The 24,702-nt window shown below is 41.3% G+C and overlaps 1 protein-coding gene across 4 annotated transcripts in view; it reads right to left on the bottom strand.

Annotated features, from left to right (window-relative positions):
• top2b (DNA topoisomerase II beta) overlaps positions 1-24,702 on the bottom strand; it is a 214,841-nt gene that overhangs the window by 125,165 nt on the left and 64,974 nt on the right. For 2 of the 4 annotated variants that reach the window (XM_085988534.1, XM_085988533.1), the window contains exons 7-13: positions 17,298-17,510; positions 14,228-14,401; positions 13,975-14,076; positions 13,736-13,873; positions 7,171-7,309; positions 6,761-6,918; positions 3,028-3,153 (exon numbers count right to left, since the gene is read on the bottom strand). In XM_085988534.1, coding sequence (XP_085844660.1) covers positions 3,028-3,153; positions 6,761-6,918; positions 7,171-7,309; positions 13,736-13,873; positions 13,975-14,076; positions 14,228-14,401; positions 17,298-17,510 — 1,050 coding nt within the window. Of the gene's footprint in view, positions 1-3,027; positions 3,154-6,760; positions 6,919-7,165; positions 7,310-13,735; positions 13,874-13,974; positions 14,077-14,227; positions 14,402-17,297; positions 17,511-24,702 lie in introns of all 4 variants that reach the window. The other 2 variants (XM_085988535.1, XM_085988536.1) reach the window with 2 other exon arrangements.

Raw genomic sequence — 24,702 nt, forward strand, 5'->3', positions numbered from 1 at the left:
GCTAATGTTGCATGTTAAAAATGTTAATTGTAATTAGTTTGATATTTAATTGTTAAATGAGTGTTATGGTACTGTTAATCTAAAAGGGGAGGAATTGTAATGTATGTACCTTTAAGGGAGAGAACTACTTTTTACAGCTCCTGTATACTGTAGTACCGGCAGTGACCACACCTGTATATAAACCCTGAGTAGTGATCTGTAGAGTTAGTTCTAGAGTAACCCTCATTCAGTAAACCTGTTGAATCGTTCCCTGCAGTCTGATTATTGAAGGACACAACATTAAGATATCTAACAAACACAACTTCAAACCAGCTTGAAGGCCACTCTCAATGCCTCAGTGAATACAGATGACACTAAACAAGCTGCCCTCCTTCATACCACATTGTCCCCTTCAAGGCACATCACATGATTAATACGACAGGAAGGTAAGGGAGGCCACACAAAATTAATGCAATTGGAGCAGCAAAAACACAGAAAACCAAACACACATAATCCACTAACTGGCAGATATTAATCACAAGTGATTAAAGTGGTGATCGCAACACCAATGTACTATCTTTTTTTAAATCTGGCATGGATGCATTCAATTCAGGAGGTTTTCAAGATGCTAGAAATGTTTCACCCAAAGGAAGCAGAAATTTTAATTAGACTGGCCCTCTGAGACCTAAGCAGTCAGATGGAGTCTGAGAGTACTGTACCATTTGTAGCTCTCAATCTGTGTTTACAGATCTTATCTCATGGGCCAATTCCATAAGTCCCAAAAAAACAACTCGTTCTCTGCCAGTAAGGGGACTAAAATTACTTCGGAGCAATGCTTTTTGAGGAAATGGTTGGAAGGCAAAAGTAAAGCTCCCATCTAAGAGATTAATGGCTCCTGCAGCATAAACGTAGCAACAATTTGGTCTGGATAATCCATTTTTTCAAAAAAGGAAAAGTGAATCTACTCCCATGAGTGGCGACTAGGCCCTCCCATGATGCTCTGAACACTGGACAAGAGTTGAGCTGATAAGTCTTGAGGTTCTGACAACACCATTACCACATCTGCATGACACCAAGACAAAGAAGGAGAGAAATTATTTTCACCCAGGTTGTTTATTTACCTCCTAACTGTAGTGTCTGTATTTGACCCGGAAATGAACTTCCGACCTCATATCCTCTCCATCACCGCCTACTTCCACCTCTGTAAAATCACCCATCTCAGTCACTGCTGCCTCAGCTGAGCTACTGCTGAAACCCTCATCGATGGTTTTGTTATCGCCAGACTTGACTATTTCAATGCTCTCCTGACCAGCCTCCCATCTTCCACCCGCCATAAAACTTGAGCTGATCCAAAACTCCGCTGCCCGTATCCTAACTCGCACCTAGTCCCGTTCACCCATCACCCCTATGCTTGCTGATCTACATTGGCTACTAGTCCACCAACGCCTCAATTTTAAAATTCTCATCCTAGTGTTCAATTCCCAGCATGATCTCACCCCTTCCCATCTCTGCAACCTCTTCCAGACTTACAACAATCCACAAACTCTGCGTTCCTCCAACTTAGGCCTCTTGTGCATCGCCCCTTCCTTTGCCCCACCACTGGCAGTCGTGCCTTAGCCATCTAGTCACTAAGCTCTGGAATTCCTTCCCTAAACTCTCCACCTCTCCTCCTTTAAGACACCACTTAAAACCTACTTCTCACCAAGTATTTGGTCAGCTCATCTAATGTCTCCTCCTTTGGCTCTGTGTCAAATTTTGTCTGATTACATTCCTGTGAAATGCCTTGGGATGTTTTACTACATTAAAGGCACTATATAAATGCAAGTTGCTGTTGCGCACATAATCTGGGCTGGCACTTCAGTACATTACTAAGGGAATGCTGCAGTGTTGGAACTGTAGTCTTTTGGATGAGATGTTAAAACAAGACCCAGTCTGCCCTCTCTGGTGGACATAAAAGATCCCATTGCACTATTCAAAGAAAAGTAGGGGAGTTCTCCTAGTGTCCTGGCCAATATTTATCTTTCAACCAACAACAGATTATCTAGACATTTATCTCATTGCTGTTTACAGAACATTGCTGTGCGTAAATTGGCTACCATGTTTCCTACAGTGACTACATTTCAAAAGCACTTCATTGGCTGTGAAGTTCTTTGGAAAGGTGCTATAGATTTGCAAGTTTGCTTTCTTTAACTTGTGCCTTGCTTAGTCAAGGCTAATTTCTTACAACTGTGAAACAGATATTCTAATTTCTAACTAAGAGACTGGGAGGAGGAGATGAGAAAGAAAGACAGTTTCTTTCCTCATTCTAATATGATTTTTTTTTTTTTTTTTTTAAGAAAGTTGAAGTTTGAAAGCAAACAAAGCCTCTGAGGGAAACAGATAGGGAGAAAATGAGAAAGGGGCCGAATTAGAGTGAGTGGATCGCTGTCCTTTCATCACCTGTCCTTGGTAGGAGGGGGGTAGTGGATAGATGGGCAAGGTGATTGACAGCAGATCAAGCAGAAAGGCAGAATACAGAGGCTGAGTGGACAGTTCAAAGGAAGAGAGGCAAGGGTAGTGATGGGAGTAAGGGGATGGTAGGAAAGAGAGATGCATTCAGGAGATGAAGGAGTAGGGTATGGGATGAAAAGGAAACCACAGAGCTACACTTTACCAGCATCCCATACACCAAATGCAGCCTGTAGATATTGTGACACTCTTCCCTCCCTCCCATACCACTTACCACCTCTACGTAAAAGATAAGAAAAAAAGAAACAGATGAGAAGGCAAAAATAATTCAAAGAAAAAAGTGCAGGAGACAGATGAAAAGGGAAAAAAAGGAACAGAAGTGAACAGAGAGAAACAGCAACATGTAGTCAGCAGAGACAGGCAATAGTGACCATATTCTATGATGTATAAGTGTAATACCACGGCAGATTAACTAGTAATCTGAATATTTGTATATAGCAGTATTAGACTGCTCACAAATCAGATTTTCTGTAATGTTAACAGAGGACTACCAGTATTATTTTGTTTTAATTAAGACTCGTTTAAACTTGACATTCTGACCTGATCAGTCATGATCATAATCTTGCCATAGCGAAGAGATTTCAGAGACTCTGCATCATCGTAACTTTTCTTGTACTGAAGACCAACTATCTTGATAATGTTGTTGATTTCTGCATTTTCCATTATCTGCATGACAAAACAAAGTCATATCAATACCACTGCTTTTGTAGAATTGCAATATTTCACAACTTTTATCCTGTTAATTAACAGATTGGAATTTACACCATATCCTTTTGAAATCTTTTTTACATTTGACATACACACAAGTAGTCACTTACATTAGAAACCATAGCAGTTGTAATTAGTTCAACTACTTTATGCATTTACAAGAGTGGCACCTTAATTGATGGCCCAAAAGTCTTGACAAATTCAGTTATCAAATATGTAAAAGTGTACAATGACAGATATTAGATGGATACCCAAAATTCAGAGTGCCAGTTCTTTAAAATTAAAATGGAGCTAATTGGAGCTATATCCAACTAAAATGAAATACAATTTTCCCCTCACAAAAACATTATAAATTCACAAATCAAAAGTATTGTAATATACAGGAGACATATACACTACCACTTTTTATACAGAATATAAAACAGCAAGTGGCAACCGGTGGTTTTGTGTATATATATATAAGTAAGTAAATATGACACTACGTTAAGGTGTGTCTTCCTTTCTCTCAATTATCTGGAGACAGAAAAATTGCTAAGATTTACTTTTTCTTAAGATGTCTGGCAAAATTTAGTACATTGTAGCACATTAAAAAAGCTCAAGTTACTAGCAGATCTCCTGTGACACTGCTTAAGGCAAGTCAGAGGATGTTTTGCTTTATAAAGACAAGAGCATTATACATGCACTGAGCAATGAACTATGCTGCTGCTAAACAACAAGTGTGTGTTCCTTTAAGGTTACAAGATTCAACTGTGTGGCATTCTTGAAGTTAACACTGATCAATTAGACATCTGGTAGGCTTTTTAAAAAAAAGGTAGGCGGCCCTGGGGTCTGGCCGTATTTTGGACACAAAGGTGGGGGGTCAGACGACACAATGCAGGCCATCAAACTTCAGGTTGCTAAGAATTAGAGTTCAAGTCTCCAAAAGCATTAGCAATACAAAGCCTGAAGCAAAGGAATGGTACAATTAGCAATACAGATTTTTGTTCTGACATTACAAATTCAATCCTGTTGAGGGACAGGAATGGAAAAGTTCCAACTGAGAGTGATACTACAGGTATACCAAAAAACTATTAAATGTAACGCATGAGGATTCCTCACACATATTGGGTAAAAACATACAAAGCCAGGTTTTTACAGGATTTCATTGGCCTAATGTCTAAAGGCTGCAATACATATGACCAGTGCGACCTCCATGCATTATTAATGAACTTTTCACAGATTTCATTGGTCCCATCGGCATCAGTCAGCGAAACAGTAAATGTTAACTTTGGTACTATCAAGGTACCTCATGACCATGGATGCAATCACCAGAGTCAACATATTTCTAGAAATGTCCACTCAAGTGATGGTCCCAGAGAGAATTTGATGGATCATGGGGGGCCAATTTTGTGAATCAACTAGCCATTCAATTATGGCAACAGTGCTAAATAAAACAACTTAGATCTACCCCATACCATCTTCCGATAAACTGGATCGTAGAGAGGTTTAATCGCACACCAACGTACACGCTACACTCGTGCTGAGCAGAATGCCAGGAATGGATTAAAATGTTGCCACATTTCATATTTGTTTACAAGAATTCCCAAGAATCTACAGGGTTGCCACCATTTGCATTACTTCAAACCTAGTGCACCATTACACATACTCCATACCACACAGTGCGAGGGAACTTATTGCTACTGGGTGTGGAGGAGGAAAGAGAGAAAAGTACACCATTATACATACAGCAGATGCTGGAATTGGGAGCAATATGGTCATCCCAGAGAGGTTATCCCCAGTGGTAGTGGTCCACAAGAAAGAGAAGACCAAAAGATGTGTGTAGATTATAAGTTAAATGATTACACAGAAGCTGATGCCTACTCCATGCTTCAAATGGAATACATTCTGGAAAAGCTAGGAGACACCAAGTATCCGACAACTCTAGACCTGAAGGAGGGTTTTTAGCAGGTGCCATTTAGCGCAGAGATTTAGTTGCACTCTGGACTTCTTATACTGACATGGGTATATAAAAAAATGCCGAGTGCAAACCCCATACTAGCTTGTCCTGATTATTCTTATGCATTCATGGTCCATACTGATGCAGAGACTGTACTGAACCAAATAAATAACTCAAAGAAGGAACACAGTTGTTTATCTAAGTCCCAAGCTAATAATAAGTGATGGCTTTATGTCCAAATGAAAAGCAATGTTTAAGTGCTGTCTCGGTACTACAGAAGCTACAACTGTATTTATACGAATTGCAGTTACGGTGTGCTCTGGTCACAGTCCCTTACAATTAACCCGTGACAAAAATGCATGTCTGTTGCGATCCAGCATTGCTCGTGAGGATACAATAGGGTCATACAACAATGTAGTGGTTTCTAAAACGGGAGTGTCGATGCACTGTATCAGGAATGAATACAGTTTTGATCCTCAAATGCCACATCAGTGATGGCTAGCATCAAGTTCAAAGGGGGAGGGAGAAAGTAATGCAACAAAAATCAAAGTATTTATGCCTAGTTTTTGTTTGGTGATTGTTCCTCTAAATTCAGTCATGGTAATTTTTAAAAATCTATTGTAGTTCAGATTCCTTTACCAAACTTAACTTGACACAATGTGGCAAGCTTTGCTGGTTACAGGCTTGAGAAGGGAATAATTCAAATTTAACATGGCCCTGCTTTTTGTTCGGTTTGCATACGACTAACAATTTGTTTTAAAATTTGAGTGGGCAACTATCAAACTACACAAGGTCCCTGCAACTCTATTCTGGGATTTTAAAAAAAACTATTCTGCTTGAAATTTCCTAACAATAGTTTAGATAAGAATAGACACCTGGCAGTCGTGAAAAAAATCAACAGTTTTAGGCATCTTAATTTAGGAAGGATCTCATAAGAGAGTCATTAATGTGGCACCAAGTATGAAAAGCTTTAGTTATGAGGAAAGATTAGAGAAACTGGTGCCCATTTCATTAGAACAAAGATAGGAAGAAGATTTGAAAGTGGTGTTCAAAATTATAGGTGGTTTTGTGAAGTCAATTGGGAAAAACTTGTTTTGCTAAGTGAATTTGCCAACTGGTTTTAAATTTATGAGGTCTCCATTTGCTTACTGAAGACAACCGAGATCCAATCAAGGCATAAGATAGGGCCAATAAATAATCATTCTTTTTAGTTAACCTGGATACGTTACAGAAAGGTTGCATGGATTTCAAAGCTGTGATGCACTCACTCAAAAGGTACGGGGAGTTAGGACTGACCCACAAGAGAGCTCTACGATACGAGAAGCAAAATAATCTCAAGAATGGTAGAAAACAACCAAAAATATAACACTGGCTAATGTGTGCACACACACTCCAACATAACACACATATACACAAACATTTTAAACACTTCTTTCTTAATTAGCATGCCAATAATATCTTACCAGAACTGTCATTTTGAGGTTATGTCGCAACAGCTTCATTCACAGTTGTTTTACATGCAAGAGATTTCTATCTGACTGAGGGTCAAAAGGCACATCCTTCATTCCAAGTGTGAAAGTGTAATGCAATATGAATTGTTAAGGTTCCATCACCTGTGTGCAGCCATACCTGCTTGTGTGAAGCTTCTCGAACATTGAGAATTTTACCCCTCAGTGGGAACACACCATATCTATCACGCCCAATGACACCTAGACCTGACACAGCCAAGGATTTGGCTGAATCTCCTTCAGTCAGAATCAATGTACAGTCTGAAGAATGTCTGCCACCTGTTTCAGAAATATATACATGTCCTTTAACTTGCACAGTGTATTTAAAGAGTGATGTTACACTAATTTAAAAAAAGCATTTTATATTCAAATATCTGAGTGAGCTTTTGGTACTGTAGCTCCAAACTTAAAACAAGCTTTCATTAATGATCATTATAGGAATCAACCATTCTGTTTTTAACCAAGGCTATAAAAAGGTAGCTCATGTCACCTCTATTCTAGTAAATATGAAAGCAAAAACACTTACGGTACCTGCATCATTGGCATCATCCAGTTTTGGAATGCCTTTAATTTTGCTGTGTTTTACTGAGGAACACTTCTTGTTAAGTTGAATCTGGGCTTTAAATTTGACCCAATTTAGTATACTTTCAACAATGCCACAGTTATTTGCCTGGAAGGACCAAAGAAATTTTCATTCCCTTTAAAACAGTGTGAAAAAGACAATCTTGATGCAAAAACATCTATTTCATTTGATTAATACAAAATGCAATGAAACCAAAGAATATTGAAATCTTGAGAAACCCAAAGACACTTAGAAAAACACTTTACAGTACATCAGAAACTGGCTTTTATATAATGCAGAGAATAATTCTAGAGAGGAAAGGAACTGACATCTAGCTACGGTGGGAGAATTAATAGAGAAAACCAAAAGCTTGGTCGAAAAGATGGGTTTTAAAGGAGGCTTTTGAAAACCCAAGAAAGGTGAGGATGAGAGAGGGCGTTTCAGAGAGTAGAGCTAAAGCTGCTACCAATAGTAGTATCTGGGTAATGAGAAGAGACATGGAAGGATAGAGTAGGAGGACACAAGGATAGGGGGATGGAGAGTGGCACAAGGCTATGGGGAGATCTGAGGATGAAGATTTGAAACTCAATGTCTTGTGGGGGAGGGGGGTCATAGAGCCAAAGTAGGTCAACGAAGAGGTATGATGCAAGATAGTGGTGGGACAGAATACGAGTGGCTGAAATTCAGACAAATTGGAGTTTATTGGGGTGAAGGATGTGAGTTTGACAAGGAGAATGTTGGAGAAATTGAGTTTAGAGATGAAGAGTTTCATTGGGATTGGGGTTGATAATGTGATGAGTCGGAAGAAAGAGGTTTTGCTGATCGATAGGATATGGGTTTGAAACTAACTGAGTAGAACAGGACACTAAGGATTGCACAACCTGTTTCAGCTTGACTGAATAACTGGGGAGCAAGATGGAGTCAGTGCAATGGAGTAAGTTCATGGCTGCAGCCAAAATGTTGGCTTTGGTCTTCCCTGTCCAGGTAGGTTAAGTGGGGGGAGGCAATCCCAAGGGAGGCCTGTGCAAGGACAGTTACCATGGGAGCATTAATGATCCTCCTGACCCCACAAAAATCACTTACAAACCTCTTTTTAAAAAAATTTCTGAACAGCCTTTAAGGGCCGCTAGTTAAGCCACTCAAAGCCAAGTACCAATGGGCGGAGCAAGCATGGTGCATGTTCCGCCCATTGATACTTCAAAATTTAATCGGGCTCCAATTGACGTTATATGACCCCAATTTGCATGGGCTATAGAGGATTCAGCCTGGGCTACCCATTTCAGGGTCCAGGGAACAGGGCGGTAAATGCTGCATTGCTTTTTTAATTGCAGTACCTGCCTAATCCCAGGTAGTAGAGGTAGTACATTACTGGTACTGCTTTGTGTTACAGGTAGATACTTAATTTCAGTACCCATAACTTAATCTAGATCAAGTAAGTAGTCAAGAAACTACACTGTAAACTAAGTTACCGAATTACAAATTTTATTTTAATTAAATAAAACAAGGTCATATCACGATGGCAGTGCAGGTGGTGTGTGGGAGTTTGTGGAGAGCATTGTGATCCCGCACAACCACGTTTACAGTAAGTGCCTGCATCTCGAGGAACTTCAGATCAGAGTTTTTGAGCTGGAGTCTAAGGTGCAGACATTGCAGGGCATCAGGGATGGTGAGAGTTACCTGGATACTTTGAGCCAGGAGGCAGTCACACCTATTAGGTTAGGTAGTGGTCCAGGTCTGGTTAGTGGTCAGGGACAGGAGGGTGTGACTGCAACTCAGGCAGGTAAGGGGACCCCAGGTGCAGTGCTGGAGGAGCCTCAGCCTTTGCCCTTGTCCAACAGGTATGAGGTTCTTGCTGCCTGCGTGGATGAGAGAAAAACCTGCAGGATGGATGAGCAAGCCGACCATGGCACCATGGTGCAGGAAGCCATTCAAGTGGGGGGAGTGAAAGGGAATGTAGTTGTGGTGGGGGGACAGTGTAGTCAGGGGATAGCTACTGTTCTCTGCAGCCGCGACAGAGAGTTCGGAAGGTTGTGTTGCCTGCCAGGGTTAAAGACATCTCCTCTCAGCTGGAGGAGAACTTGGGAGCAGGAGGGGGAGGATCTAGTTGTCATGGTCCACGTAGGAACCAATGACATAGGTAGAACTAGGAATGAGGTTCTGCTGAGGGAGTTTGAGGAACTAGGATCCGAATTGAAAAGCAGAACCGCAGAGGTAATAATCTCTGGATTGTTACCTGCGCCACGCGCAAATTGGCATAGGGACAAACAGATTAGAGGTTTAAATGCGTGGCTCAAAGAATGGCGTGGGAGGAAGGGGTTTCAGTTCATGGGGCACTGGCACCAGTACTGGGGAAAGAGGGAGCTGTTCCGTTGGGACTGGCTCTAGTTAAACCGGGCTGGGACCAGTGCCCTGGCGAACCAAATAACTACAGCAGTAGACAGGGCTTTAAACTAATGAAGAGGTTGGGGGGGGCAGGTAGGAGAATTCAGGAAAGAGTAAATTTAAAAGCAGCAAGAGAAATGTCAAGGCTGTAGAGCAGAGTTTTGGGTAAAAATAAGCAGAGTGAGTCAGGAAGGGACAGCGAGAGTAACAAAGGTATTCAGGCATCCGTGACTAAGGTGACATCAGGGAAAAATAGAAATAAGTCAAAGCTAAAGACCCTACATCTGAATGTGCAAAGAATTCGCAACAAAATATATGAATTAATAGCACGGATAGAAATTAATAGGTTTGATCTAATAGCCATTATGGAGACGTGGTTGCAATGTGGCCAAGGTTGGGAACTAAATATCCCAGGATACTTAACTTTAAGAGATAGGCAAAATGGAAAAGGAGTGGTAGCCCTGATAATAAAGGATGGAATAAAGACAGTAGAGGAAAAGGATCGTAGCTCTGAAAATCAAGAAGTAGAATCAGTTTGGGTGGAGCTAATAAACAGTAAAGGCCCCCAAACGATAGTTGTAATGTAGAGCAGTATATAAATCAGGAAATTAGAGGTGCATGTAACAAGGGTAATACAGTACTCATGGGGGACTTTAATCTGCATCTAGACTGGGCAAACCAAATTTGCAGTCACAGTGTGGAATACGAATTCATGGAATGTACACAAGATAGTTTTCTAGATCAGGATGTTGAGGAACCAACTAGGGAACAGGCTACTTTAGATTTAGTATTGTGCAATGAGAAAGATTTAATTAATAATCTTGTAATAAAGGGGCCTTTAGGGAAGAGTGACCATAATATGATGGAATTTTATATTGAGTTTGAAAGTGATTTGGTTAAATCCAAAACTAGGGTCTTAAATCAAAAGAAAGCAAACTACGTAGGTAAGAGGGGCAAGTTGGCCAAGGTAGATTGGGAAACTACATTAAAAAGGTGTGGCAGCAGAGAAGCAATGGCTAGCATTTAAAGAATTAATACATAATTTACAACAAATATAATGTTGCCAAAGAGTAGTAAGCTTGAGGATTGGGTGGATTTTAGAATTCAGCAAAGGAGGACCAAGAAATTGATAAAAGGGAAAATAGAATGAGAGTAAACTAGCGAGAGGCATAAAAAGACTGTAAAAGCGTCTATAGGTGTGTAAAAAGGAAAAGATTAGCGAAAGTAAATGTGGATCCCTTACAGGCCGAGACAGGTGAAATTATAATGTGGACTAAGGAAATGGCAGAGAATTTTTTTTTTAATGCTTTGTGTCTGTCTTCACTGAACAAGATGCAAAAAATTCCCGAAAATGGTGGAGAACCAACGGTCTAGTGAGAATGAGGAACTGAAAGAAATTAGTATTAGTAAAAAAAAGTACTGGAGAAATTAATGGGACTGAAAGCTGATAAATCCCCTGGACCTGATGGCCTACATCCTAGGGTTTTGAAAGAGGTGGCTATTGAGATAGTGGATGCATTGGTTGTCATTTTCCAAAATTCCAGATTCTAGAACGGTTCCCACTGTTTCGTAGGTAGCAAATGTAACCCAACTATTTAAGAAAGGAGAGAGAAAACGGGGAACTACAGACCAGTTAGCCTGACATCAGCAGTAGGAAAAATGCTAGAATCTATTATTAAGGACATGGTAACAGGGCACTCACAAAATAATAGGATTGGGCAGAGTCAACACGGATTTATGAAAGGGAAATCGTGTTTGATGAATCTGTTGAGAGTTTTTTGAGGTTGTAACTAGCAGAATAGACAAGGGGGAACCAGTGAATGTGGTGTATTTAGATTTTCAGGAGGCATTCGATAAGGTGCCACACAAGAGGTTATTAAACAAAATTAGGGTTCATGGGATTATATACTAGCATAGATTGAGGATTGGTTAACAGACAGAAAACAGAGAGCCGGAATAAATGGGTCATTTTCGGTTTAGCAGACTGTAACTAGTAGGGTACCTCAAGGATCAGTGCTTGGGCCTTAGCTATTCATAATCTATATCAATGATTTGGATGAGGGGACCAAATGTAATATATCCAAGTTTGCGAGGAGGATGCAAAGAGACAAGCTAAATGAGTGAGCAAGAACATGGCAAATTGAATAAAATGTGAAGTTATCCACTTTGGTAGGAAAAATAGAAAAGCAAAGTATGTTTTAAATGATGAGAGATTGGGAAATGTTCAGAGGGACCTGGGTGTCCTTGTACACGAATCACTGAAAGTTAACATGCAGGTACAGCAAGCAATTAGGAAAGCAAATGGTATGTTGGTCTTTATTACAAAAGGATTTGATTACGGTATAAGAGTAAAGGCGTCTTACTGCAATTATATAGCGCCCTGGTGAGACCACACCTCGAGTGTTGTGCACAGTTTTGGTCTCCTTACCCAAGGATATACGTGCCATAGAGGGAGTGCAACGAAGGTTCACCAGACTGATTCTTGGGATGGGGGGAGATTGTCCTATGAGGCGAGATTGAGTAGACTAGGCCTATATTCTCTGGAGTTTAGAAGAATGAGAGGTGATCTCATTGAAACATACAAAATTTTTACAGGGCTTGACAGTGTAGATGCAGGGAGGATGTTTCTCCTGGCTGGGGAGTCTAGAACCAGGGGTCAGTCTCAGAATAAGTGGTCAGCCATTTAGGACTGAGATAAGGTGAAATTTCTTCACTGAGGGTGGTGAATCTTTTGAATTCTCGACCCCAGAGGGCTGTGGAGGCTCAGTCGTTGAGTATTTTCAAGACAGAGATAGATAGATTTTGGGATATTAAGGGAATCAAGAGATAGTGCGGGAAAGTGGAGTTGAGGTAGAAGATTAGCCATGATCTTAGTGAATGGTGGAGCAGGCTCAAGGGGCCAAATGGCCTACTCCTGCTCCTATTTCTTTTGTTCTTATGCTCTTCGGTAAACACCCCTACAGACTTCATCCAAGTCAGGAAAACAAAAAAAAGATAAGCTTTGGGTAAATGAAAGGTCAGGGACAAAAAAAAAATTAGTTTTCCAGGCACAAAAAATGAAAACAAGGAGCCAACATTCTTTTATGAAAGGAGAGTGGAACCTTTCCTTATGCACTTAAGTACTCCTGGATGATAACACTCAAAAGGAAGCTAGATTCAACACAATAGAGAAATAAGGGGTGGCGTAAAAATTGATCAGACCACAAATGCAGGGGATAAATTGGTCAGATCCTGAAAAAAGACCTAATTGGTAGAGCAAAGTAGATGATCTGAATGACCTTTTCTTGTACTTGCACGACATATGCTACAAAATCCTTCTCAATAGATCACTATTGCATTTTCAGAATAACTTTAAAAAAAATCTAGTTGGGAAAAGTTTCTACTTACACCTGGGCCCTAATATTCAATGGTGTAGGGTCTGGGCGAGGACAAGGACGAGGTCAAGAAACCTGGAAGGTCAGGTTTCCACGAACGCCATGGCATTATAACTCCACGGCATGTGTTTTTCTTTTAAGAAGATTCCCTGCCCAGAAGCCAGCCTGATTGACAGACAGGGAAGTTCTCCAGAAAAGGCCGCAGCCAAGGATCAGGTAAGTTGTGGGATTTTTGGGGGTACAGATCGCAGGTGCCGGGGGCGGGGTACTTGGAGGGAGAGTCGAAGATCGCAAGGGGATGGTCGGGGAAGACCGGGCGTATGTGATTGCGGGGCTAGAGATGGGGGAGGGCAGTGATCACAGGGGTAAAAATGGGGGAGGGTCGGTGATGGGGGTTGGGGTGAGATCGTGGATTAGGTGGGCAATGTTCTCTATAGGTTGCGCAGTTGCCAGCTCTGTCGGTCCCGGGCTTCTTCAATGTTAAGTTTCATGCATGCGCAAAAATAGGTTAAAAATAGAAACCCTGTACAAATAGAAGCACGCAGCCTCCTTAAAAGGTTTCAACAACCAACCCACCTGCCAAGAGCGAATTGGCTGCCTGCTCCCAATCCTGCCTCCAATAAAACCAGAAGTGGGTGGGTTGTTGTTTCAGATTGTTAACATTTAACCTCCCAACCAAACCCACCCATTTCTGAAGATTAAAATTACACCCATGTCTGTTAGGCAAACTACTAATATAAAATTGCAAATATTGATGCATTAACATTGAAAAACTAACCGCTTTGAAGAATCTCTCAGAAAGGACACACTTGGACCCAAAGCTCTTAAGTTGAAGAGTCATATTTTCCTTTGTTTGAGAATCAAATGTTGGGTTTTCAATCAGACAGTTGACAAAAACCCATACATGATTTTTTACCTATGTAAAAGCAGAACACATCTGTATTTATCTTATTCCACAAATTAATGAGTTGTGTTTATTTCATGTAAAGTTTTAGGCACAATTCTGCTAAAACTTACCTGAAAAGGTTTCACTGATACTCCAGCTTTGTTTTTCTTTTTCACAACTTCAATCAGTTTACTAACAATCTGATCAACTACATAATCAGCATGTCTGCCACCCTGTGAAAATAAGATCTCCAATAAATTCAGAATCTTAATTTTGCAAATTAGAAATATGTACAGTACATGAGAAAAGTTTCTTGTACTTTCAAAAAGCAATGATTGAATGTATGTATAACTGACAAAATTACACTAGTTCTCAAATACCAACCTTTGTGGTAGCAATGCTATTTACAAAGCTGATTTGCTGGAAGCCTTTCTCACTCATGGTCAGGCACACTTCCCATCGATCGTTCACAGATTCATGAACCACCTTCAGTGCAATGCCAGTTTCATCCAATTTATCTTTCACATAAAGGTCAACGTAGCTCCGGAACCCATTTATCTATAGGGCAAAGAATAAAACACTTCTAAGTCAGAATCAAAGCATAAATCACACATATATACCACTGCTTTGCCTCTCCTTCACCTCCAATACTTTATTCCTTTTCCCGCCATGTGCCTGCTGCGTCCCATCGTTTAAAGCTTGTTGTAATTCTTCATTCACTTTAACCCCCAATATAAAACTACCCAGCTACACCAAAAATGTATCTTTTTTGTAACCATTAATTTCTTAAGCTAAAGTTCTGAGTGATTTTGCTGTTAAGAGAGCAACGCTGGGGCTGGGGGAGTGCCCCACAACCTGATTTGTGAAAAACACAAAAGTTCTCTCTCATATTTCTTGAGACAAACATGGACAAGATGACTCATTCAGCCCATCTTGGCTTATGCTTCTAGATAGTACCCGGAGTTCTCCTACCTATCGCAGCATCCAAATGCTCCTTAAATATTTCCAGAGTCCACTTAATGTGTGGCAAACTTCCTATGATCAATTCAAAATTTGCCTTTGACTAGCTTGAAGCCAACTTCCCTAGTCCTATTGCATTTTAATTTGAAGTAATGTTCTAGATTTATCTCCTTTCAACCATTTAGTACCATACACATCGCCAAGAAGTCATCTGTCACTTTCTTTCTAGGTTGAAAAGCCCAAATTTCTACAGTTTTTTCTAATGACGTGGATCAGTCTTGTGGGACTTTAATGTCTCCCCCACCAACAAATGGACACAGTACTCTCGACATGGTTCAGCAAGGCACTGAACAGTTTAAGCCCAACTTCCTTCGATTTATATTCAACTTTTTTTTATAAAACGTTCAGGATTACATTTGCTTGTTTGCTACTCCGTATTGATTTGGCATATTTAGTATAGTGTCTATTAATACCCCTGCAACTCTTTCAACATCATTCAAGGAGTACTTATGCAGCTCATTTTTTTCCTATATACAGTAGTTTACACTTATCAAATCTTAAACTTCAATGGCCACTATTTCATCCACATATACTTTGTCCAATTCCTTGTGTACTTCATGAGCTATCTCCTCAGATTCAACAGTTTCTCCTAGTTTGGCATCAACTGCAAATTTCATGAGTTTGCACGGAGCTTCTGAACCCAAGTCGTTAATGTAAATCAAACACAGTAGGCATCTGAACATCAATGCCTGGAACAATCCACTGGGGTGCACCTCACTTGAACTTCACTCCCCGAACAAGCACACACTGCTTCTTATCCACCAGCCAATTTCTTATCAATTCCCAGGTTTAACCTTGAATCCCCACCGCTTTCAACGTAAGTAGTAGCCTTAAGGTTAAGCAGCAGCCTACTTGAATTCTATCGAGGTGTTTTTTGGAAAGCTAGGTACAGCACATTGTAGGGCTTTGTCACAATCTGCTCAGGCGATCACCTTCTCAAAACACAGTATAGGAGGTTGGGGAGGCAACGTCTCCCCTTCGGAATGTGTTGGCTGCCATTTACTGGGTTATGATCATATAACTAATCGTCAATACTCCTGATAATAGATGCTATTATTTTACCAGTTACGAATGTGAAGCTGATTGATTTGTAGTCATTTTGTTTGCCACCCTTTTTGAAAATGTGCATCAGGTTTGTTTGTTTCTAATCTACCAAGAACTCCCCAGCAACCGACTCCCTCATTACAAGCATCAACACTTCAGAACCAACCCCCCCCCACCTCCTTGTCTGAGTAAATGTCATCCTTCCTATCTGATTTAGGTAGAAATCGTTAATTTGACTGTATTACAAAAACTGGAAGAACTTCTTTGTAGATATTTTAACACAGTCTAATGTAGTAACTGTCAGTGAAAAGACAAATGGCTACATCAACTATTTACCAATCTTGGGAGAATGTTGATTGATTTAAAAAAAAGTTTTTTGCTAATTTCCGTACTCGAGGTGAGCAACGTCAACATTGGGTAATGAAACATTTTTCTACTTTGCACATTTATTGTCAGGCTGGTAAAAATACTATTTTGTATAATTAAGTCCTCATTCACTGACTAGATTATCCTAAACTATATTTTAACTGGGTTAAACACTTCAGAAGGCATGTGATTACTGGTGAAACATGCTGAATACAGAAAAAAGCAAATATAATTTTGGGGCAAAGAAAATTCAAGCCACCACTTCATTTCCCCTTCAAGTGTGACATTACAGGTTATTCAGGTTTCACTTATGCCCCCACTTATTTCCTACCATGCGATGTCTTCATGGGCCTTGGTACGCCTGTCTGCACCCATCCTATTGCAGTCCTTAGGAAATTTTACGAAGAGCAACCTATCACAAAGCTATACATCAACACTTCACCACCTGCTCTGGACCGGTTCACAGCTCTTTGCTGGTTTCTCAGCAATGAGCTGGGAATAGTCAGCATGAGTGCAATTTATACATGATGGAGATCAATGATGCCAGTTTTCCCCTCTAAGGGGACAACTCAATTCCACACCACTTAGCAGCTCACAAGAGACAAACTGAAAACAACACAGCATGCTGAAAGTACCATATCCTGATAAAACACTGGTTCACAATTGTAATTCTCTTCTGCTCAGCCAAGCAATTGTAGTGAAGTATCTAAGAGGCACTTCCCCAGATAGAATCAGAGAAATCTAAAAGCCAGTCATCCTAGCCCACTCTTGCATACCTATAAATGGTACAAGTAGATCCTGCAGCCTAGGAGATTTCTTCAAGGCACAAAAAAAAAAAATTGAAAAAATAAAACAAACTCACACAAATTGAAGATAATTTGAACAGCTGGCAAGAATGCAATTTAAAATTTTGGAACTTTTAGTTGGAAGTGCTAGTACACCTGATCTATGGAATACCCCTAACATCCTACAAATATTAAGTAATTTAAACAAGTATACTTAAAAAAAAAAAAAAAATGCTTACTGGCAATTTCTTTCCATTGAGCATGACTTTTACTCCTTTACATGACCCAGCTACATCATAAGCTCTTCGAGTCATGAGCGCCACTACATCTTTGTCCAGTTTTTCCATCTTGAATTTTGACAGATCAGGTTGGAATGTAATGCATGTATAATCATCACCATCAAAATACTTAATCTTCGCATCAGATGATTTGTTCATATTGTTTGTCCATGTCTAAAGAAACAAAAACCGTTGAAGTTGTTAAATTTGTACCTAAGCCATGAACAAAATGGAATTTAACAAATATTGCTGTTTTAATATTACAGAAGTTATCCCTCTCCAATATGATTACAAATTCCTTTTGTATGGTTTGCTTTTGTTATTAGGATAGCAATTATGGATGATCTCTCACCCACGTATAAAGGCAAAATTGTAAAAAATAAGCCACACATTAGTACAGATAAAAGAAAGGCTTCAATCTGAAGATAATACGTGCTTAAGAAAGAACAGTACCCTACAGCCATCAGGCCTAAATGCTGTAAAAACATTGGTACAGATTAAATGAAAGAAAACTTAAAAATTAACAAAGAGAATTCTAAATCAGCAATGGGAAATATCTAAAGAGATGGAAAAGGTACGGTGACAATTAACTTTTTGTCTATGGTTAATTTTTAACTTGTATTTTTATATTGCTAGAATCAACATGAAAGGAGGTAAAATAGGTCACATACGGGTAAAATCAGTTTTTTGTCTTGCAATTCCTACGTTCCTAGATTTAGCATAAAGAGTGATCGCACAGAGTTGGCATAAACGGAGTGCATCGCAAACAGAATTTAAAAGTTGGGAATTTGGAGAGAGTGGGAATTTGGTGCAGAGGGGGGAAGGAGGTGCTGCTTTATGCCTCCAATACTTGTGGTTCATGTAAGTTTGAGGCAGTATTTAAATTTTTTTTCCAGTGTTTTAGTACAAGTTAATGTGTAAAAAAAGATATAAATAATCTAGACTAAGATATGGCAGAGCAGGTTGTGTGTCTGGACTGCATGCAGTATGTGGGAAGTTTGTGGACAGTAAACACATCTGCAGTAGATGTCTGCATCTTGAATCTCTCTGACTCGGTCATTGAGTTGGGTGTGAATTGGAGACACATAAGGGAGGGGGGAGAAGTATCTGGACAGTTTGCGCGAGACCTCGGTCACACCTCGTAAAGAGGTGCAGGATCAGAATGGGGTCGGTGTGACCAATAGTGTACAGAGTAAGGGGAACCCAGGCGAGAAGGCAAAGAGAAACTATGAAATTAAATTATCAGGGAACATAAAACAAAATAGTAAAATATTTTACAGGCACATCAATAAAAAAAAGGTTGGGATGGGAATAGGGCAATTAAGGGATGGACAGGACAACATCACAGGTAACGATAAGGAGATGGCAGAAATATTAAATCATTACTTCGCTTCGGTATTTATCAGTGAGCTAGAACAGGTGGACATGAAATTGGATGATGAGATGAGTAATGAGATTAGTGCATTTAAAATGAAAAAGGGGCTATATTAAATAAACGAATCAAACTCAGAGGATAAAACCGCTGGTCCGGATGGATTGCATCCACGCATTTTAAAAGAATCTAGGGAAGAGATAGCAGAGGCATTACTACGCATATTTAATAATTCGTCAGAAAAAGGTGTAGTGCCAGAGGACTGGCAGATAGCTAGCGTAATACCTATATTTAAGGGGGATAGAACATGTCCAGGGGAATTATAGACCAGTCAGCTTAACATTGGTGGTAGGAAAAATAATGGAATCCCTACTAAAGGAGAGAATAGAAGAACATCCAGAAACAAAAAGTATAATAATGAATAGTCAGTATAGATTTCCAAAAGGGAAAATCTTGCTTGACCAACCTTATTGAATTTTTTGAAGAGGTAACAGAGAGAGTAGACAATGGTAATGCAGTAGATGTAATTTATCTAGATTTTCAAAAGGCCTTGGATAAGGTACCCCCGTAATAGACTAATGAATAAGGTCAGAGAATGCAGTCGGGGACAAGAAGCAGAATGGATTGTTAGCTGGCTTCAAGACAGAAAGCAGAGAGTGGGAGCAAAGGGTAGCTATTCACAGTGGCAGAAGGTGGGTAGTGGTGTTCCACAAGGACCAGTGCTGGGACCACTGCTGGTCACAATAACGATTTAGACTTTGGAATCAATAACAATTTCTAAATTTGCAGAGGATACCAAATTGGGGGGTGGGGGGGGGGGGGTGGAGATAGTCAATACTGAGGAGGACTGCAACAAATTACAGAAGGACATTAATAAACTTGCAGATTGGGCAAATAATTGGCAAGTGAAGTTCAACAGACAAATGTGAGGTATTACATTTTGTAAGGAAGAATAGGGAGGTCATTTATTACTTGGAGGGTAGGAGTCTAGATGGGGTAGAGGAACAAAGGGATCTCGGAGTACAGATACAAAGTTGCGCCACAGGTTAGCAAGGCCATTAAAAATGCAAACCAAGCACTAGGGTTTATTTCTAGAGGGACAGAATTGAAAAGTAGGTAAGTTATGCTAAACCTGAATCGAACCTTGGTTAGACCATACTTGGAGTACCGCGTGCAGTTCTGGTCGCCAGATTATAAAAAGGACAGAGGCACTGGAGAGGGTGCAGAGAAGATTTACAAGGATGATAACAGAAATGCAAGGGTATACAGGAAAGGATGAACAAGCTGGGTCTCCTTTCTCTTGAAAAAAGGCTGAAGGGTGGCCTAATAGAGGTCTACAAAACTATGAAACGATTTGAGAGTGGATACAGAGAATGTTTCCACTAGAGGCTATCAATATAAGATAGTCACCAAGAAATCCAATAGGGAATTCAGAAGAAACTTCTTTACCCAAAGAGTGGTGAGAATGTGGAACTCACTACCACAGGGAGTGGTTGAAGCGAATGATAGATGAATTTAAGGGGAGGCTGGACAAACATATGACGGAGAAGGAACTAGAGGGTTATGCTGATAGATTTAGATGAGGAAAGACTGGAGGAGGCTCGAGTGGAGCATGGACTGGTTGGGCCGAATGGCTCGTTTCTGTGCCGTATATCCTATGTAATGTAATAAGATAGAGAACAAGGATCCGCAGAAACTGATCCTATCCAATAGGCACAATGTACTTGCTGCCTGTGAGGATAAGCATAAAGACTGTCGGAAGGACAGCCACAATGCTGACCATGGCACCTTAAGAGCAGGAGGCTGTCTAAAAGAAGGAGAAGGGGAAGCATAATGTGGTAGTTGTAGGGGATTCAATAATTAGAACAGATAGAAGCATAAAATTACAAAGATATTAATAAATTAAGTGAATGAGCAAAACTGTGGTAAATGGATTTCAATGTAGAGATCATCCACTTTGGACCTAAAAAGGATAGATCAGAGTACTTTCTAAATGATGAAAAGCCAGAAAGTTGAGGTCCAAAGAGACTTCGGGGGTCCAGGTGCGTAGATCATTAAAATATCATTGGCAGGTACAGAAAATAATCAAAAAGGCTAATGGAATGCTGGCCTTTCTATCTGGAGGACGAGAATACAAGGGGGTAGAAGTTATGCTACAGCTATACAAAGCCCTGGTCAGATCACGGCTAGAATACTGTGAGCAGTTCTGGATACCACACCTTAGGAAGAATATATTGGCCTTGGAGGGAGTGCAGTGCAGATTTACCAGAATGATACCTGGACTCTAAGGGTTAAATTATGAGGAAAGATTACACAAACTAGGGTTGTATTCCCTGGAATTTAGATGGTTAAGGGGTGATTTGATTGAAGTTTTCAATATATTAAAGGGGAACTGAGAGGGTAGATAGGGAGGTGCTATTTCCGCTGGTTGGGGAGTCTAAGACTAAGGGGCATCGTCTAAAAATTAGAGCCAGTCCTTTCAGGAGTGAAGTTAGGAAACTCTGCTACGCACAAAGGGTGGTATAAATTTGGAACTCTTCCACAAATGACAATTGATGCTAGATCAATTGTTAATTTTAAATTTGAGATCGATAGATTTTTGTTAACCAAAGATATTAAGGGATATGGGGCAAAGGCGGGTAAATGGAGTTAGGTTATAGATCAGCCATGATATGATTGAATGGCAGAACGGGCTCGAGAGGCTAAATGGCCACCCCTGTTCCTATAAAAACTCCAAAGTGTGACAGGAGTGCATCAAACATTTGGGTTCCATGCATACATAGGGTGATTAGGTCAAACTTGAAACAAAGTACAGTAAACTGTTTCTTATCCAGCACCTACGGGACCAGGATGGTGCCGGTTGATGAAAAATTCTGGATAACAGAGGTAGGCAATTTTTAAACACAAAAAAATAAAAACCACTAACTAACTCGGCCACCACGAGAGACTCAGACTCCAAAACGAGTGCTGGATGGATTCGGCAAGATTACCGGTTATCTATTTTGCCAGTTATTAAAGTATTCCGAATGATTAAGTGCCGTTTAAACAAGAGTTTACTGTATTTAGCACTTGATGAAGGGCAAGATCGCAGTAGAGAGTGAAAGAATGATAGTTTGCCTCAGTTTTCATAAAGGAGATAAATATTCAGACTGTAGAAACTCAAGGAGTTCCTTGCAGAAGAGTTAGTAATGGATATTATTCAAAGATAGATCGCAAAATAGTAACAGATGAAAAAGGTCATTCAACCCATCTTGGTTCATCCACCTAGAAGGATACTGAAGTCCAAATGTTTATCAGATTCCAGTTTCGGCCTCCACCATTCTTCCTGGACCATGCATAGGCTAATTGTTTTATAAATTTGTTTAAATGGGATGTGGGTATCGCTGGCAAGGCCAGCATTTATTGCCCATCCCTAATTGCCCTTGAGAAGGTGGTGAGCCGCTTTCTTGAACCGCTGCAGTCCGTGTGGTGAAGGTACTTCCACAGTACTGTTAGGTACGGAGTTCCAGGATTTTGACCCAGTGACGATGAAGGATCGGCAATATACTTCTAAGTCAGGATGATGTGCGACTTGGAGGGGAACTTGCAGGTGGTGGTGTTCCCATGCACCTTATCCTTCTAGGTGGAAGAGGTCGCGGATTTGGGAGGTGCTGCCGAAGAAGCCTTGGCGAGTTGCTGCAGTGCATCTTGTAGATGGTGCATACTGCAGCTACAGTACACCAGTGGTGGAGGGAGTGGATGTTTACGGTGGTAGAGGGGGTGCCAATCAAGCAGGCTACTTTGTCCTGGATGGTGTCGAGCTTCTTGAGTGTTGTTGGAGCTGCACTCATCCAGGCAAGTGGAGAGTATTCCATCACACTCCTTACTTGAGCCTTGTAGATGGTGGAAAGGCTTTGGGGAGTCAGGAGGTGAGACACTCGCCACAGAATACCTAGCCTCTGACCTGCTCTTGTTGCCACAGTATCTATGTGGCGGGTCCAGTTAAGTTTCTGGTCAATGGTAACCCCCCCCAGGATGTTGATGGTGGGGGATTCAGTGATGGTAATGCCACTGAATAACAAGGGGCAGTGGTCAGACTCTTGTTGGAAATAGTCATTGCCTGGCACTTCTGTGGTGCGAATGTTACTTGCCATTTATCAGCCCAAGCCTGAACGTCGTCCAGGTCTTGTTGCATGCGGGCATGGACTGCTTCATTATCTGAGGAGTTGTGAATGGCACTGAACACTGTGCAGTCATCAGCCAACCTCCCCATTTCTGACGTTATGTTGGAGGGAAGGTCATTGATGAAGCAGCTGAAGATGGTTGAGCCTAGGACACTGCCCTGAGGAACTCCTGCAGCGATGTCCTGGGGCTGTGGCGATTGACCTTCTGTGGTAAACCACTGTTTGTATTCCACTGTGTACATGCCTGGACATGCCTCGGCTGACTCCTCCCACAAGTCCTAGTATAAAGGTGACTGCTCCCCAGCCCTTTGTATTTCTGGACCGGTCGACCACTCGAGGCAGACCTTCATTCTTTTGTTAATAAAAGCCTTTAGTTACTCTCTTAACTCTCAGTCTTTTATGAGTAATTGATAGCGCATCACCTTCAATCACCACAACCATCTTCCTTTGTGCTAGGTATGAGTCTAGCAAGTGAAGAGTTTTCCCCTTGATTCCCATTGACTTCAGTTTTACTAGGGCTCCTTCATGCCACACTCGGTCAAATGCTGCCTTGATGTCAAGGGCAGTCACACTCACCTCACTTCTGGAATTCAGCTCCTTTGTCCATGGTTGGACCAAGGCTGTAATGAGGTCGGGAGCAGAGTGGTCCTGGCAGAACCCAAACTGAGCATCAGTGAGCAGCTTATTGGTGAGTAAGTGCCACTTCATAGCACTGTCGATGACACCTTCCATCACTTTGCTGATGATTGAGAGTAGACTGATGGGGTGGTAATTGGCCAGATTGGATTTGTCCTGCTTTTTGTGAACAGGACACACCTGGGCAGTTTTCCACATTGTTGGATAGATGTCAGTGTTGTAGCTGTACGGGAACAGCTTGGCTAAAGGCGCGGCTAGTTCTGGAGCACGAGTCTTCAGCACGATAGCCGGGATGTTGTCAGGGCCCATAGCCTTTGCTGTATCCAGTGCGCTCAGTCGTTTCTTGATATCACGTGGAGTGAATCGAATTGGCTGAAGACTGGCTTCTGTGATGGTGGGGACCGCAGGAGGAGGCTGATATGGATCATCCACTCAGCACTTCTGGCTGAAGATGGTTGCAAACGCTTCAGCCTTGTCTTTTGCACTCACGTGCTGGGCTCCACCATCATTGAGGATGGGGATATTCATGGAGCCGCCTCCTCCTGTTAGTTGTTTAATGGTACATCACCATTCACGGCTAGATGTGGCAGGACTGCAGAGCTTTGATCTGATCCGCTGATTGTGGGATCGCTTCGCTTTTTAGCATGCATGTAGTCCGGTGTTGCAGCTTCCCCAGGTTGGCACTGCATTTTTAGGTACGCCTGGTGCTGCTCCTGGCATGCTCTTCTACACTCCTTATTGAACCAGGGTTGGTCCCCTGGCTTGATGGTGATGGTAGAGTGAGGGATATGCGGGCCGTGAGGTTACAGATTGTGGTGCAATACAATTCTGGTACTGATGATGGCCCACAGCGCCTCGTGGATGCCCAATTTTGAGCTGCTAGATCGGTTCTGAATCTATCCCATTTAGCACGGTAGTAGTGCCATACAACACGATGGAGGGTGTCTTCAGTGCGAAGACGGGACTTCGTCTCCGCAATGACTGTGCGGTGGTCACTGCTACCAATACAGTCATGGACAGATGCATCTGCGACAGGTAGATTGGTGAGGACGAGGTCAAGTAGGTTTTTCCCCTCAGGTTGGTTCCCTCACCACCTGTAGCAGGCCCAGACTGGCAGCTATGTCCTTCAGGACTCGGCCAGCTCAGTCAGTAGTGGTGCTACCGAGCCACTCTTGGTGATGGACATTGAAGTCCC

This window comes from Somniosus microcephalus, chromosome 5, assembly GCF_052327205.1.
Source record: "Somniosus microcephalus isolate GS21.2 chromosome 5, FLI_Smic_1.0, whole genome shotgun sequence".
Taxonomy (NCBI): domain Eukaryota; kingdom Metazoa; phylum Chordata; class Chondrichthyes; order Squaliformes; family Somniosidae; genus Somniosus; species Somniosus microcephalus.